The sequence below is a fragment of the Giraffa tippelskirchi genome, chromosome 13, assembly GCF_054371585.1.
Source record: "Giraffa tippelskirchi isolate mGirTip1 chromosome 13, T2T-mGirTip1v1.2.pri, whole genome shotgun sequence".
NCBI classification, from domain to species: Eukaryota; Metazoa; Chordata; class Mammalia; order Artiodactyla; family Giraffidae; genus Giraffa; species Giraffa tippelskirchi.
The window spans coordinates 27301492-27315894 of record NC_137287.1 but is presented as its reverse complement, the minus strand read 5'-3'; the positions used below and the strand labels follow the sequence as shown (position 1 = coordinate 27315894).

The 14403-nt window shown below is 45.9% G+C and overlaps 1 protein-coding gene across 7 annotated transcripts in view; it reads right to left on the bottom strand.

Annotated features, from left to right (window-relative positions):
- Positions 1 to 14403, bottom strand: part of MYH11 (myosin heavy chain 11) — a 124555-nt gene that overhangs the window by 59597 nt on the left and 50555 nt on the right. For 5 of the 7 annotated variants that reach the window (XM_081556280.1, XM_081556276.1, XM_081556273.1 and 2 more), the window contains 3 exons: positions 5622 to 5724; positions 1750 to 1842; positions 717 to 780 (listed from right to left, as the gene is read on the bottom strand). In XM_081556280.1, the coding sequence (XP_081412406.1) occupies positions 717 to 780; positions 1750 to 1842; positions 5622 to 5666 (202 nt within the window). In that variant the 5' untranslated portion in view covers positions 5667 to 5724. Of the gene's footprint in view, positions 1 to 716; positions 781 to 1749; positions 1843 to 4039; positions 4061 to 5621; positions 5725 to 14403 lie in introns of all 7 variants that reach the window. The other 2 variants (XM_081556278.1, XM_081556274.1) reach the window with 1 other exon arrangement.

The following is a 14403-nucleotide window of genomic DNA, read 5'->3' as shown; positions in this document are numbered from 1 at the left end:
GATGAGTGGGTTGTCATTTCCTTCTCCAAGGGATCTTTCTGACCCAGGAATCGAACCCAGGTCTCTTGCATTGCAGGCAAAATTCTTTACCATCTGAGCTACCAAGGAAGCTCTAGCCAATACTTAACAGCACTTATTCTATCATGATTCTAAAAGCTTTAGTGTGTTAGTTGCTCAGTCATGTCCAACTCTTTTGCAACCCCATGGACTGCAGTCTGCCAGGCTCCTCTGTACATGGGATTCTCCAGGCAAGAAGACTGGAGTGGGTTGTCATTCCCTTCTCCAGGGGATCTTCCCGACCCAGGGATCAAACCTATGTCTCCTGCCTTGCAGGTCGATTCTTTACCATTGAACCACCAGGGAAGTCCTCTAAAAGCATTACATGAATCAGTTCACTTGAGGCAGGTATTATTATCATCCCCATTTAACTGATGAGGCACAGAGAGGTTGAATAACTAGCCCAAGGTCACTCAGCTAGCGAGAGGTCCACCCAGAATAAAATGCAGGCTGCTTGAGGTCCCCAAACCGAGGGACCACCACACTACAAGGCTTGATCTTAAGCAAAAACAACCCCAGGGAAGAGTTGTTCTGGATGGCACCCAAGTGCTGGAGAGAGAGGTGGCTCTTGTGCCTTCCAGGCCCCCTGGGGCTCTGGGCAGGAGGTGGGTGGTGCCAGGGGTGAGGATCCCAGGTGGCCCAGGCTCAGCAAAGGATACACGTCTCAATGTTGGCTCCCACGATATAACCTGTGACATCGAAGTTGATGCGGATGAATTTGCCCTGCCAACAGGAAAACACAGTTCACAGTGGGGTCCCCAGGCTCATCCCTCAATCCCATGCTGCAGGCAAGTATGGTGAGAGAAGTCAGGGAGCATTCAGAGGGGCACCCACAAATCAGCAAGGTCCCCCTCATTAATGGAATTCAGATACAATCTTTCCTATAAATTTCTTCATGAAATTATCTTTCTGAGTCTCCTATAGAGGTCCTGCTTCTTTTGTACAACAAAATGATTACTGTCTAAGTATCATCAACCACCCAAGTTCAGGGTTCTCCTGACCCCATTAGGCTCAAGTGAGAAAGGGAAGGGGCCCATGACGCCTGGGAAAGCCTGTGTGGGAAGTTCTGCCTCATTGACTATTGGCACAACTAGACCACAAGCTTTGTGAAGGCTGGAACCATGTCCGAATTGTTTGTTGTGATTCTGAGTCCAGTTCAGGGTCTGGTATACAGTAGGTACTTGGTAAAAATGATCCGAATAAATGGAGAGAATGATGTGTGTAAAAATGCCTGTATAAATATATACAGTGAGTGCTTAATAAATGTGTTGAAACTTGCATATTCTTGGTACACAGTAGGTGCTCAATGCATATTTTGCTGAATAAATGAACGAGTATTGTATACAAGTGTCTGTCTAGCACTTGTATACTAGGTGCTCAATGCTGAGTAAATGTTTATTGAATGAATTATGAATGTTAAACTGTAACAGAGAGCCGAGTATACAGCAGGTGCTCAATGAATATTTGTTGCATGAATAGTGACTGAATGAATGAGGGAGTGAGTAGCTGGAATACTCACAGGGTGGTCAGTTTAAGACAGGACTGGAGACACAGAGCAGAATGCAATGCACACCTCCATCCCTTAAGCCTCAGATGCCCTGTGCACACGCACGCACTCTGTGCTCTCAGGCAGGAAGGGACACCAGGGAACCTGAGCCTTTTCCAGAAAACTCATGTAGCTTCACCACTTACGAATCGGGAGGAGTTGTCGTTCTTGACCGTTTTGGCATTGCCAAAAGCCTCCAGGATGGGGTTTGCTTGTAGAAGCTGCTTCTCCAGCTCACCCTAAAATTCATTCATGTGCAGTTATTAGAGAAAGTGATGCAGGCACCGACAGTTCTGCCCTGGACAGAGGTTGTCACAAAGCTCTGCCCTTAACCCACGGGTTCTCTCCTATTACCTATCCACTCTGAGACCCCAATGCTAATGTCCAGATTTACTTGAGGATTTCAGAAGAGAAACAAATGGATGAGCTCTGTTAAAGCCAGGACATCTGTTCCCTAGAAGATAGGGCCTACTCATCTATGGGACACGCTGAACTCTGGCACTGACAACACTGGGATGTCATTGACATCATAGTGAATCCATGGAATTGTGCAGTGCATAACCTGCCCCGCTGTACATGGCAGTCCTGAGGCTGCTCATGTTTGACAAGCAGCCTTCTTCAAGCTAGACCGCTACAACACTTATGAAGGCTTTAGTGCATTTTTTAAAGTTGCAATTTTCCCTTTCTTAGGATCAGTTTTCTGAAGTCTCCTGGGGAAGACAAATAAGGAACGCACAAAACCCAGCAGGAATACTTTGAACCAACTGCAGAACAAAGCCTCAAAGCGGGTTGCCTGAGCTCCATTCATCAGGTTAAATGCAGCTGAGACTGTACACAGCCCACTGGCCCCCTCTGAGGGGGCTCCTGTGCACAAATGCAGTCACGTGATTAATTGTGGCAGGAAAGGGCCAACGAGGTAAATCATGCCAGGAAGCAATGAGCTGCTCTTTGCCTAGCCCCGCAACATGGCAGCTGCAGACTGGCCCGGCGGCTCTCCCGACAGCTCCTCCTACAGGCCAGGCTGGGAAGTGGGGGTCCTAGGGGTTTTCTCCTGTATTCTCTGCTGGTTCCCCTGTCTTTTTTTTTTCAGGGCAGCTGGACTAGGCTAAAAAGAACCTTGGAAACATTCTAGAAAGAGAAGGTTAGTGCATGGCTTTCTCCCCTCTGCTGTGCACCAGAAGGGCACTGTGGGTGACTGTCCCTAAAGGAACAGAACAAGAAGCCACTATTTATTTCTGTGTTTATTAGTCACACAAGGCCTCTTCCTTTGCAGATTCCAAAGAAGATGGACAGGAAGTGTCATCTCTGTGAAAATCGCAGCCATGCTGGAATCCCCATGATTGGGAATGGTGGAAATTTACAAGGAGGGCTTTGCTTGACTAGTGGGGAGAAGACTAAAGGGGTCACTTTTGTCAACACAAACTTGGGGTCTCAGTATCCCCCGAGAAAGTTCCCTTTCTAGAACAGGAATTCCAGCTGGTGGGGCCAAAAGATCCTTCTCAGGAGATCTGATCCAAACCACTCATTTTATGGATGATGAGACAGTGACCCAGAGAAGTTATGCAACTTGGTCAAGGTCACACAGGAGCAAATCCCAAAGAAGAAGCCTGATTCTCCTTCCGATGCAGGCATGATGCTGCTGCCCATGTCTAACTAAGATGGACTTAGTGTGATCCTAGGACACGCTAGGACCTCTTGATCTGAGGGTCTCTTCCAGGCTGGGACCCATACACCAGCCCCCCAAGCTCTGCGTTAAGAGATGAGTTTGTATATGCAGAGGTTTGAGCAGGGCCTGGTTGGGTGTCGCATAGCTGGGGCCTTACCGTGCCACCGAAGCTAGTGCATCGTGAACCCAAGACTTCCGTTTCTGGAGCCTTGGGTCAAGCAACTGGCATGCAAAGACAGACACGCACTGCACACACATGCAGAGGAGGACACACCAGTGCACAGGGAACAGGCTTCAGGGGAGGAATTTAGGGATGATGGCAGGGAGGGGAGACAAAGGCATGCCACAGCAGTGCCATTAACTGACTGTCAATCAAGCCAGGAAAGCTTTAGGGCCAGAAGGTCCTCAAAAGCTCAACCAGACAGGACAGACATCTCCAGGGCCTTCCAATCAGGGATACCCCTGTGGTGGACACCTTGGTGGGAAAGGTAAGGTGACATTCATTCTGAACTGGGGAAAATCCGTTCCAGGCTAGAGGACAACCCCGGGGATTCCAGTGGGAGTCCTGCAGGTGGCGATGCGCCCACACGCCCCACCCCGCCGGGTGGCATCGGACACCCGCAGGACAGTATTTCAGTGCGTTTGTAGGTTCGGGGGTCTAGCCCAGTCTACCATCAGCTACTGGGCTCAGTGGGTGCAACAGGGGCATGCATATCTAAATACACTCCGTGCCTCCCGTCCACACCAGGAAAACACTCTCAGTTACTCACGTAGGCAAAAGATGGGCCTTGCTGTGGTTGAACAATACATTATAAAACAAATGTCAGTGTTATTTCCATCACATGTACATCAGGGTCTGGAGAATATACGATTTCAATCCCCACCCCGCCCAAGACAGCCAGGATTCTCCAAGATCCTCCAACTGAGAAAAGCAGTAGCTTTTCTTGGATTCAATTTCCTTTCTGCTTTGTTTGCTTTCTTTTCTAATTTCTTATGAGATTCAGACATTTTCAAAGGTTTTTTAAAATTGCTGGGACCAAAGTGCGCTCTTTAAAACTGTATCCAACGAGACGATGTCTGAGATACCTTCTCACATGCAGAGAAAAGTGTCTGGCACATAGTAGGTGCTTGATAAAGATCCGTCATTAGTATCATTTCTTCCTTCTACTATTCTAGGGAAAGGAAAGGCAGTGGGAGGCAGTGTTTGGCTGCCACATAAACTCGGGGGCTCTTTGTTCCTTACACCATGCCAGAGGCAGTGTGGATGCTGGATCTCAGGCTTCCCGCAACTGTTGGAGGGAGGAAAGTTCCCCAAGCTACAACCGGGGCTCGCCCAAGATCTCCAAGGGCCTCCAGACAGGCTGGTCTCTGTGGCTTCTCCAGCGTCGCCTCTGAGCCCCAGAAGCTAGATCCAGAGCGGCAGGAACCGGTGACACCCCAAGCCTTCTTCAGGCCTCCACTTTGCCACCCCCCTGGCCCCAAATCTTCGGAGGGAGGGGCTGGCAGGTTCTTGTCACTGCTTGTCACCTCCACTGGGATAGATGAGGCCAGGCTAAGGCTGGGGAGGAAAAGAGGGATGGACCCAGGCAGGGATGATTCTAGAAACCTGCTCTTCTTTTCCTTAATTGACTGTGTCCTTATTTGATTTACGCTCTCTCTTCCCCATGAGTCTGGAAGCTCGTGTTTAGAATAACTCAGACTCATCGTTGGGCCCCATACTAGCAGTGCCTAGCACACAGTAGATGCTCAGCCAAGGGCACTGGACCAAAGCTCATATGCTGAGTGACATGCATGTTCCCATGCCCTGGGGTTCCCGTTGGAGGCATACATGGAGGAATGATAGGTATGCCTCAGCACTGGGGAATTTACAGCGATTCACTTCAGGCAGTGGCTCTCAATCAGGGGTGACCGTGCCCCTCAAAGGGCACCTGACATTCTTGGTCGTCATAACTGAGGGGGGAGGCTGCTACCAACCTCCAGTGGGGAGTGACCAGGGGTGTTGCTAAAAATCCTCCAGGGCATAAGACAGCCCCACCACAGAGAACTATCCAGTCCAAAATGACAGTGATGCCGCAAGCGAGAAGCTTTGATGTCAACCAAAGCTCCTCCTCCCAGTTCACAAAACAGGAGCCGATCCTGGCCAAAGTGAGGAACCGCCTAGATCCAACAGGGCCACCCAAGATGAAGAAAAATCCCTTCAGTGAGCTGTCAGGGGAGGGACAGGGAAACACAGTCCTGAGTCCTTATAACACAGAGTCCTGGCCTTCCCAATGGTGCTCTCTCTATCTGGTCAGCCCACGAGAACAAGGCCCATCGCCAAGTTGTGGCCAGAGGACGGGAGCTGCCACTCACCGTGATGCTTGTATCCTTCTTGCCCTTGTGGGAGGAGGCCACCATAGCCAGGTACTGGATGACTTTCTTGGTGTTTTCTGTTTTCCCGGCTCCAGATTCGCCTCTGAAAGACACGGGAGCAGTGACCCACCGGAACAGTAACTCACCAGCAGCTGATGGAATAACCAGCTGGTGGTGTTCATCTTATCAGGTGTTCTGTGGGCATCTTTCCGCAGCTCCATGTCATTTGCCAGATGGGGAAACTGAGGCTCCCAGAGGGAAGGAGACTTGCCCACCACTGGCAGGGAGCTGGACTGGGCTTCAAACACTGCTCCTTATCTCAGTCTACTCCTCCCGAGGGGAGGCAGGAAAGGATTTAGATGAAAAGAGTAAAAGAAAACCTGAGTTTCCCTACCAAAGTCTAAACAGGTTTATTTGGAGCTGTCTACTTTAAAAAAACACTTTGTTTTTTAGAGCAGTTTTAGGTTCACAGCAAAATTGAGCAAGAGGTACACAGAATTCTTAGATCTCCTTGCCCCTCGACAACTTCCCCCACCATGAACAACCCAGCCAGAAGTGGTACGCTTGTTACAATCAATGGACCCACATCGGCGCATCATCACCCAAAGCCCACAGTTTACATCGGGATTCACTTGTGCTGTTGCACATTCTACGGGTTTTGACAGCTGTATAATGATATGTATCCATTATCATAGTATCTACAGAATAGCTTTATTAAAAATTATCTACTTTAAAGACATCATTACCCTTGTTAGAGACGAGAAGATCGGGCAAGAGACTGCCTTCCAGGATGGATGTAAGTACCTCTCAGAGCACCAAGAGATAAGGTAGAAGTTTTAGAAATGCCGCTTACAAAGAAGAAGAAGGAAGAGGAAAAGAACAAGGAGAAGAAGAAGGAGCAGGAGGGGAAGGACAAAGAGGACAAAGACGGAAAGACTAGTGGTTAGTCCATCAGCCATTGGACCCCCATAAGCCCCTTCATCCTCTAGAGAGCTCACTCGAAGGTTCAGGTGGCTAGCTAATGATTTCAGTTAAATACCAAAGGATAAAACATAGTTGAAGTAAGTCATGCTAAAGTGTAAATGACTGATAAATTTAGATCATCAGGGGGCTGTTTGTCTTATCAAAAGAATGCTCCTAGAATATGAACAGTGTTTTTTTTTTTATTATTATTTTTAATCAAAACGGCTTCTTGAACCAGCTACACCTCTCTTGGCCACCTGAGGTCATGGTGATGGAATTGTTTCATCAAAGGATTCTAGACTGCCTGACTCCCACACTTCTTAGTAAAAGGGAAAGATGACCTCAACTAAATCTCTCCTCCTTTCTTGTCCTCTCCTCTGATTTTCTTTTTTTGTTTGTTTTTTATTTTTCCTTCCTTTGCCTAGACTCACATTTGCTGAGCTCACTGAATATTCTGAAATGCGCTAATTTTTTTAAAGTCTGAATTCATCTACCCTGAGGTCAGGTCAAGGTTCTCAATGCTGAACCAGTGTCACCAGTGCTAGGGTAGTGCTTGCCCTTTTTACCTAATTAGGAAATTAATTTGCTCTGCCAAGGGCCCGTTAATAACTTTGTTCATGGCAAGACAGAAGGAAGGAAAGAAAGAAGGGAGGGTGGGAGGGAAGGAGAAAGGAAGGAAAAAAGAAGGAAAGAGAAAGAGAAAGGGAGGGACCAGGGAGGGAAGTAAGAAGGTGGGGGAAGGGAAGGGGGCAAGAGAAGGGAGGGAGCAGGCAGGGGGGGAGGGAGCAAAAGAAACATATGCCCCAAATTGTCAGACCCAATCCCGTGGGCCACCATCCAGGAATCAAGAGTCAGGTCTCCAGGAAGGTTGAAACATCGCACCTCATGTTAATACGTCTCACGACAGTATTAACACTGTCCTCTCCCCGATTCCTAATGGTCCTTATTCCCAATGGTCACGTTATTTCACGTGGCCTCAGAGGCATTTTTTGAGATGGGAGCTACGGAGGCATTATCCTCATTTTCTTGAGGAGGAAAGCTGAGTCCAAAATTTCTTTTCTTTAATTTTAAAGAGACAATTGATTTTTGGGGGGGAGTGGAGGCTCTGTGTTAATTGTTTCATGTGCATTATCTCCTTTACCTCCCCTCCCCCAATCCTGAAGGGAAGACATATCACTTTCATGTTATTACAGGATAGGAACTTGGGACCAGAATGAGCAAGCAACTTGCCCAAGGTCACACAGCAAGGCAAGAGCACATTCAGCATTGAAATCAGGTCTCTGGTTCCAATGTAATCAGGATTCTTCCTATGACATTTCGCCGTCTTTCCATGACACAGATCCAACCCTCTAAGAACATGCTTTCTAAGGTCAGAGGAAAGGAATGGGGAAGAGGAATTGATATTTGTTGAAGACCTATTCTAGGCTACTGGGCTAAGAAATCTATTCATTTACTCCAACAATCTAATGAAAGAGTCATTGATTATTCCTGTCACCCACCTGGGGAAAACGAGGCTCAGAGAAGTTGAAGTGTTCTAGGTCACAGTTTCTGTTATCACACAGATCAGAAATAGAGGAGTAAGGTTTGTATGTGGGCCAGGTTGATGCCAGAGCCCATGTTCTGCTGCCTACCCTTTTACTTTCAAAAGTGAGAAAAGGGGATGGAATGCAGGAATACAGAGCGAAGCCCTGACCCATCAAAGAGTTATTCCATATATTCTGGGAGCCTTCACTTGCCTTAATAGGCTCTTTTTGAAAATCTGAGCAGGTACCAATGAACCAAGCCACTCAGTCATTTACACCTTAGTATGAATTACTTCTATTAGGATAATGTCAGAACCCTTGATAGACATCACCCCAAACTGAGGGGGCTAGGTTATGATCAGAACAAGAAGAAGGAGAGAAAATCTGAGTGTGGGAAACCACTTATGTAGCTGGTCCTGAGTCCATTCAGATCCAAGACAAGAGTCAGGATAGCTGTGCACACATTGACCCCGGATCACTACAGCCCCTCCCTTTGCCGCCATGATTTCCTGGTCTTTCACCTCACAAGGGCAGGGAAGTGAGATACAGACTCTGGGAACCTGCTTCTCCCCACGTGGCTGCTTGGCTCAACAGTCTCCAAGTTTTATTGATAAAAATAAATTGTCCTGGGAGGTTCTGCCAAAGTAAACAACCCAAGCTCCAGACTCATGGGTGTCTGAAGATTGATGTGCTCTGGGCTGCTTCAGAAACATCAATATCTTTGCTTTTCTGACCCCAGACTCTGAGAATAAAGATGCCTTCTCGGTCAGTGCACCCTAAACTTCAGTCCTACTTTTTTTTTTTTTTCATTTTAGACTGCACTGGGTCTTCATTGCTGCAGACAGGCTTCAGTTGCTGTGATGTATGGGCTTAATTGCCCTGAGGCATATGGGATCTTCCCGGACCAGGGATTGAACCCATGTCCCCTCCTTTGGCAGACAGCTTCTCAACCACTGGACCACTAGGGAAGTCTCTCAGTCCTGTTTCTTAGGGGACTTTGTGTCCAGCTCCCTCATCCTTGAGGAAGACTTGGCCTCATGACCATATATGGCCTGCTGGCCTTGTAATTACCCTACTGCCAAGTCCTTTTAATCAGTCTAGGCTCAGCACTTGGAAGGAGGCTACCCAATGGCTGCTTAATCCCTCAGCCCCCAGCTGGGCTGGATTCATGGGTGTGTGACCTGTCCAGTTCCATGGGGACTTCCATAAGGAGGGTCTGATGTTGTGATCTTGAATTGCTTAATAATTTTTGAACAAGGGCCTTACCTTTCTCATTTTGCATAACTTAACAAATCAGGTAGCTGGTCCTGGCTCCCACAGTGAAACACCATTTCTGAGTCATTTCAGCTGTGGTCTGCCCTTGGTAGCAAAGCCAAATTGTCTCTGAATCTGTCAGTCCCTAGTCCTCGTGTGACTCCCACCCCTGTAACCAGCAAAGTCCTCTGGTGTTTGTGCTGTCCAACTCCTACACATCCTGCAAAGCTCAGTTAGGCACTGCCTTTATCTTGAGTACTGCCTCAAGCTCCCCAGGCAAAAGCAGTTCCTCTTTCCCCTGCAGCATCAATCAGCAGAGCAACACAATGGGCTCCAGGGCCAAACTTCCTGAGTTCAAATCCCTGCTCTGCTCTATGTGATTATGGGCAAGTCATTTAACTACTCCCATGAACAGTATGAAAAGGCAAAAAAATATGACCCTGGAAGATGAGCCCCCCAGGTTGGTAGGTGGCCAATATGTTACTGAGGGAGAAAGGAGAAAGAGCTCCAGAAAGAATCAAGAGGCCGGGCCAAAGCAGAAACACTGTTCAGTTGTGGATGTGCCTGGTGGTGAAAGTAAAGTCCGATGCCATAAGGAATAATGTTGCATAGGAACCTGGAAGGTTCAGTAAATTGGATGTGGTCAAGCAGGAGATGACAAGACTGAACACTGACATTTTAGGAATCAGTGAACTAAAATGGACGGGAATGGGCAAATTTGATTCAGATGACCATTATATCTACTACTATGGGCAAGAATTCCTTAGAAGAAATGGAGTAGCCTTCAAAGTCAACAAAAGAGTCTGAAATTCAGTACTTGGATGCAATATCAAGAACAATGAATGACCTTGGTTCGTTTCCAAGGCAAACCATTCAATATCACAGTAATCCAAGTCTATGCCCCAACCAGTAATGCCAAAGAAGCTTCAGTTGAATGGTTACATGAAGCCCTACAAGATCTTCTAGAACTAACACCAAAAAAAGATGTCCTTTTCATTATAGGGGACTGGAATGCAAAAGTAGGACGTCAAGAGATACCTGGAGTAACAGGCAAATTTGGCCTTGGAGTACAGAATGAAACAAGGCAAAGGCCATCAGGGTTTTGCCAAGAGAAGGCACTGGTCATAGAAAACATCCTCTTCTGACAACACAAGAGATGACTCTATACATGGACATCACCAAATGATCAATACTGAAATTAGATTGGTTACATTCTTTGCAGCCAAAGATGGAGAAGCTCTATATAGTCAGCAAAAACAAGACCTGGAGCTGATTGTGGCTCAGATCATGAGCTCCTTGTTGAAAAATTCAGGCTTAAATTAAAGATAGTAGGGAAAAACCACTAGATCATTCAGGTATGACCTAAATCAAATTCCTTATGACTATACCAGCTTTTCTGGTGACTCAGATGGTAAAGAATCTATCTGCAATGTGGGAGACCCAGGTTCAATCTGTGGGTCAAGAAGATCCCCTGGAGAAGGAAATGGCAACCTGCTGTAGTATTCTTGCCTGGAAAATCCCATGGACAGAGGAGCCTGGTGGGCTACAGTCCAATGGGTTGCAAAGAGTCAGACACGACTGAGCAAGTAACACTTTCATTTTATGATTATACAGTGGAGGTGACAAATAGATTCAAGGGTGAGATCTGATAGAGTGCCTGAAGAACTACAGATGGAGGTTCATATCATTGTATAGGAGGAGATGACCAAAGCCATCCCCAAGAAAAAGAAATGCAAGAAGGTAAAATGGTTATCTGAGGAGGGCTTATCCCTGAGAAAGTAAGAGAAGCGGAAGGTGAAAGAGAAAGGGAAAAATATACACAACTGAATGCAGAGTTCCAAAGAACAGCAAGGAGAGATAAGAAAGCCTTTGTTAAGTGAACAATGCAAAGAAATAGAGGAAAACAACAGAATGGGAAAGACTAAATATCTCTTCAAAAAAAATTAGAGACCAAGGGAATATTTCAAGCAAATATGGGCACAATAAAGGACAGAAATGGTATGGACCTAACAGAAGCAGAAGATATTAAGAAGAGGTGGCAAGAATACACAGAAAAACTATACAAAAAAAGGTCTTAATGACTTAGATAACCACAATGGTGTGATCATTCACCTAGAGCCAGACATCCTGGAATGTGAAGTCAAGTGGGCTTTAGGAAGCATTACTACAAACAAAGCTAGTGGAGGTGATGAAATTCCAGCTGAGCTATTTCAAATCCTAAAAGATGATGCTGTGAAAGTGCTGCACTCAATATGGCAGCAAATTTGGAAAACTCAGCAGTGGCCACAGGACTGGAAAAGGTCAGTTTTCATTTGAATCCCAAAGAAGGGCAATGCCAAAGAATATTCAAACTACCACACAATTGCGCTCATTTCACATGCTAGCAATGTAATGCTCAAAATCCTTCAAGCTAGGCTATAACAGTATGTGAACCAAAAATTTCCAGATGTACAAGCTGGATTTAGAAAAGACAGAGGAACCAGAGATCAAATTGCCAACATCCACTGGATCATAAAAAAAGCAAGGGAATTCCAGAAAAACATCTACTTCTGCTTCATTGACTATGGTAAAATCTTTGACTGTGTGAATCACAACAAAGTGCGGAAAATTCTCAAACAGATGGGAATACCAGACCTCCCTACGTGCCTCCTGAGAAACCTGTATGCAGATCAAGAAGCAATAGTTAGAACCAGATGTGGAACAACCCTGGTTCAAAATTGGGAAAAGAGTAAGTCAAAGCTGTATATTGTCACCCTGTTTATTTAACTAATATTCAGAGTACATCATGCTAAATGCTGGGCTGGATGAAGCACAAACTGGAATCAAGATTGCTGGAAGAAATATCAATAACCTCAGATATGTAGATGACACCACCCTAGTGGCAGAAAGCAAAGAGGAACTAAAGAGCCTCTTGAGGAAGGTGAAAAGGAGAGTAGAAAAGCTGGCTTATAACTCAAAATTCAGAAAACTAAGATCATGGCATCCAGTTCCATTACTTCATGGCAAATAGATGGGGGAAAAATGTAAACAGTGACAGACTTTATTTTCTTGGGCTCCACAATCACTATGGATGGTGACTGCAGCCATGAAATTAAAAGATGCTTGCTCCTTGGAAGAAAAGCTGACAAACCTAGACAGCATATTAAAAAGCCGAGACATCACTTTGCCAACAAAGGTCCATCTAGTCAAAGCCGTGGTTTTTCCAGTAGTCATGTATGGGTGTGAGAGTTGGACCATAAAGAAGGCCGAAAGCCAAAAAATTGATGCTTTTGAACTGTAGTGTTGGAGAAGACTCTTGAGAGTCCCTCGGACAGCAGGGTGATCCAACCAGTCAATCCTAAAGGAAATCAACCCTGAATATTCATTGGAAGGATTGATGCTGAAGCTGAAGATCCAATACTTTGACCACCTGATGGGAAGAGCTGACTCACTGGATAAGACCTTGATGCTAGGAAAGATTGAAGGCAGGAGGAGAAAGGGGCAGCAGTGGATGAGATAGTTGGATGGCAATACAGACAGGAATTTAAGCAAGCTCTGGGAGTTGGTGATGGACAGGGAAGCCTGGCGTGCTGCAGTCTATGGTGTTGCAAGGAGTCAGACATAACAACAACAATAATTATTACTGAGGTCAACTTGAATATACTTTCATATTAAATATGAATCATTCCAGATTTTGATGCTCTATGAAAATTTCTTGCAATTCTTGTAACTGACCAGTGTGTGTGTACAGCAAGAACCGAGGGCTCAGTCATCTATGAGAAACTTTCCAGGCCCAAAGTTCTGGGCTAGAGATTGTAAACAGGTAGCCCCACTGGCAAAGCCAGCCCACCAATGGATTTTATTTGGCTGATGCTCTGGGTATGTATGTTCATGTAAATTAGGTGCAAATATTTAAAAATTGAATATTTCACATAAAAACCTAAATTTCCAGCTTCTGTTGCAATGTAGAAGAGTCTGGCAACACTGGACCTGCTTTCTCTCCTGGAAACAATGGACAGAAGAGGGATAGAAACTCGCCCCCACCCCTCAGATGTGTCATTTTCTTCAGTTCACCACACTCCCCATCATCCCCTACTGTGTTACACCCAGGCCTTCTTGCACATTAACAGTACTTGGTTGGTTTTGATTGGCCCTTGGGTTTGCAACCACAGTCCTAAATGTCCCATAGTGGCTCTTCTCAGACAGAGGGCTTCTGCTGGGAGACACACTCTGGCCAAATTTATGTCTCAGTTTTTCAAATAAAACACACTCTATCTGACCCCGGTGCCTTTGCATATGCTGTAAATGCTTCCCCTCTTTTCTTCATTGTCTCTGCTGAAATAGCACTTCTTCCAAGAAGCTCTTCCCATTCTCCCAGTTAGAATCTCTCTGATTTATACATTCTCCTAGTTTCAAACATGTCTCATTCTTTGTCATTTTCAGTTTGTAATTACACATTTACTTGAGTGATTTGCTGGGAAAGATTGAAGACAAAAGGAGAAGAGAGTGACAGAGGTTGAGATGGTTGGATAGCATCACCAACTCAATGAACATGAGCTTGAGCAAACTCTGGGAGATAGTGAAGGACAGGGAAGCCGGGTGTGCTGCAGTCCATGGGGCCGCAAGGAGTCGGACACAACTTAGTAACTGAACAACAATAATTCTTTTTTAAGTTTCTGAAAAGGTAGTTCTTTCACAGAATCGAACAGCAAATTCAAGTAGTACCAAAGGGAAGAATGTAATTACTGTTCTAGTGGCTGTCTTCCCTCTTGAGAAGAGGGGTCATGTTTATTTTGGATTCTTTCCTATACGCCAAGTATCACCAGTGGAACTGGCTCATTCAATCTGTTGAATAGTGAGTGAGGACAGGAGTGGGTGTAGGGGGACAAAGGAAGGAGGGTGTATTCGTTTCCCACTGCTGCTTTAAAAATTACACAAACAGTGGCTTAAAACAACACAAATTGATTATCCTGCAGTTCTGGAGGGCAGAAGTCTGACATGGATTGTACTGAGCTAATACCAAGATGTCAGCAGGCTTGTGTTTCTTTCCAGGAACACCAGGG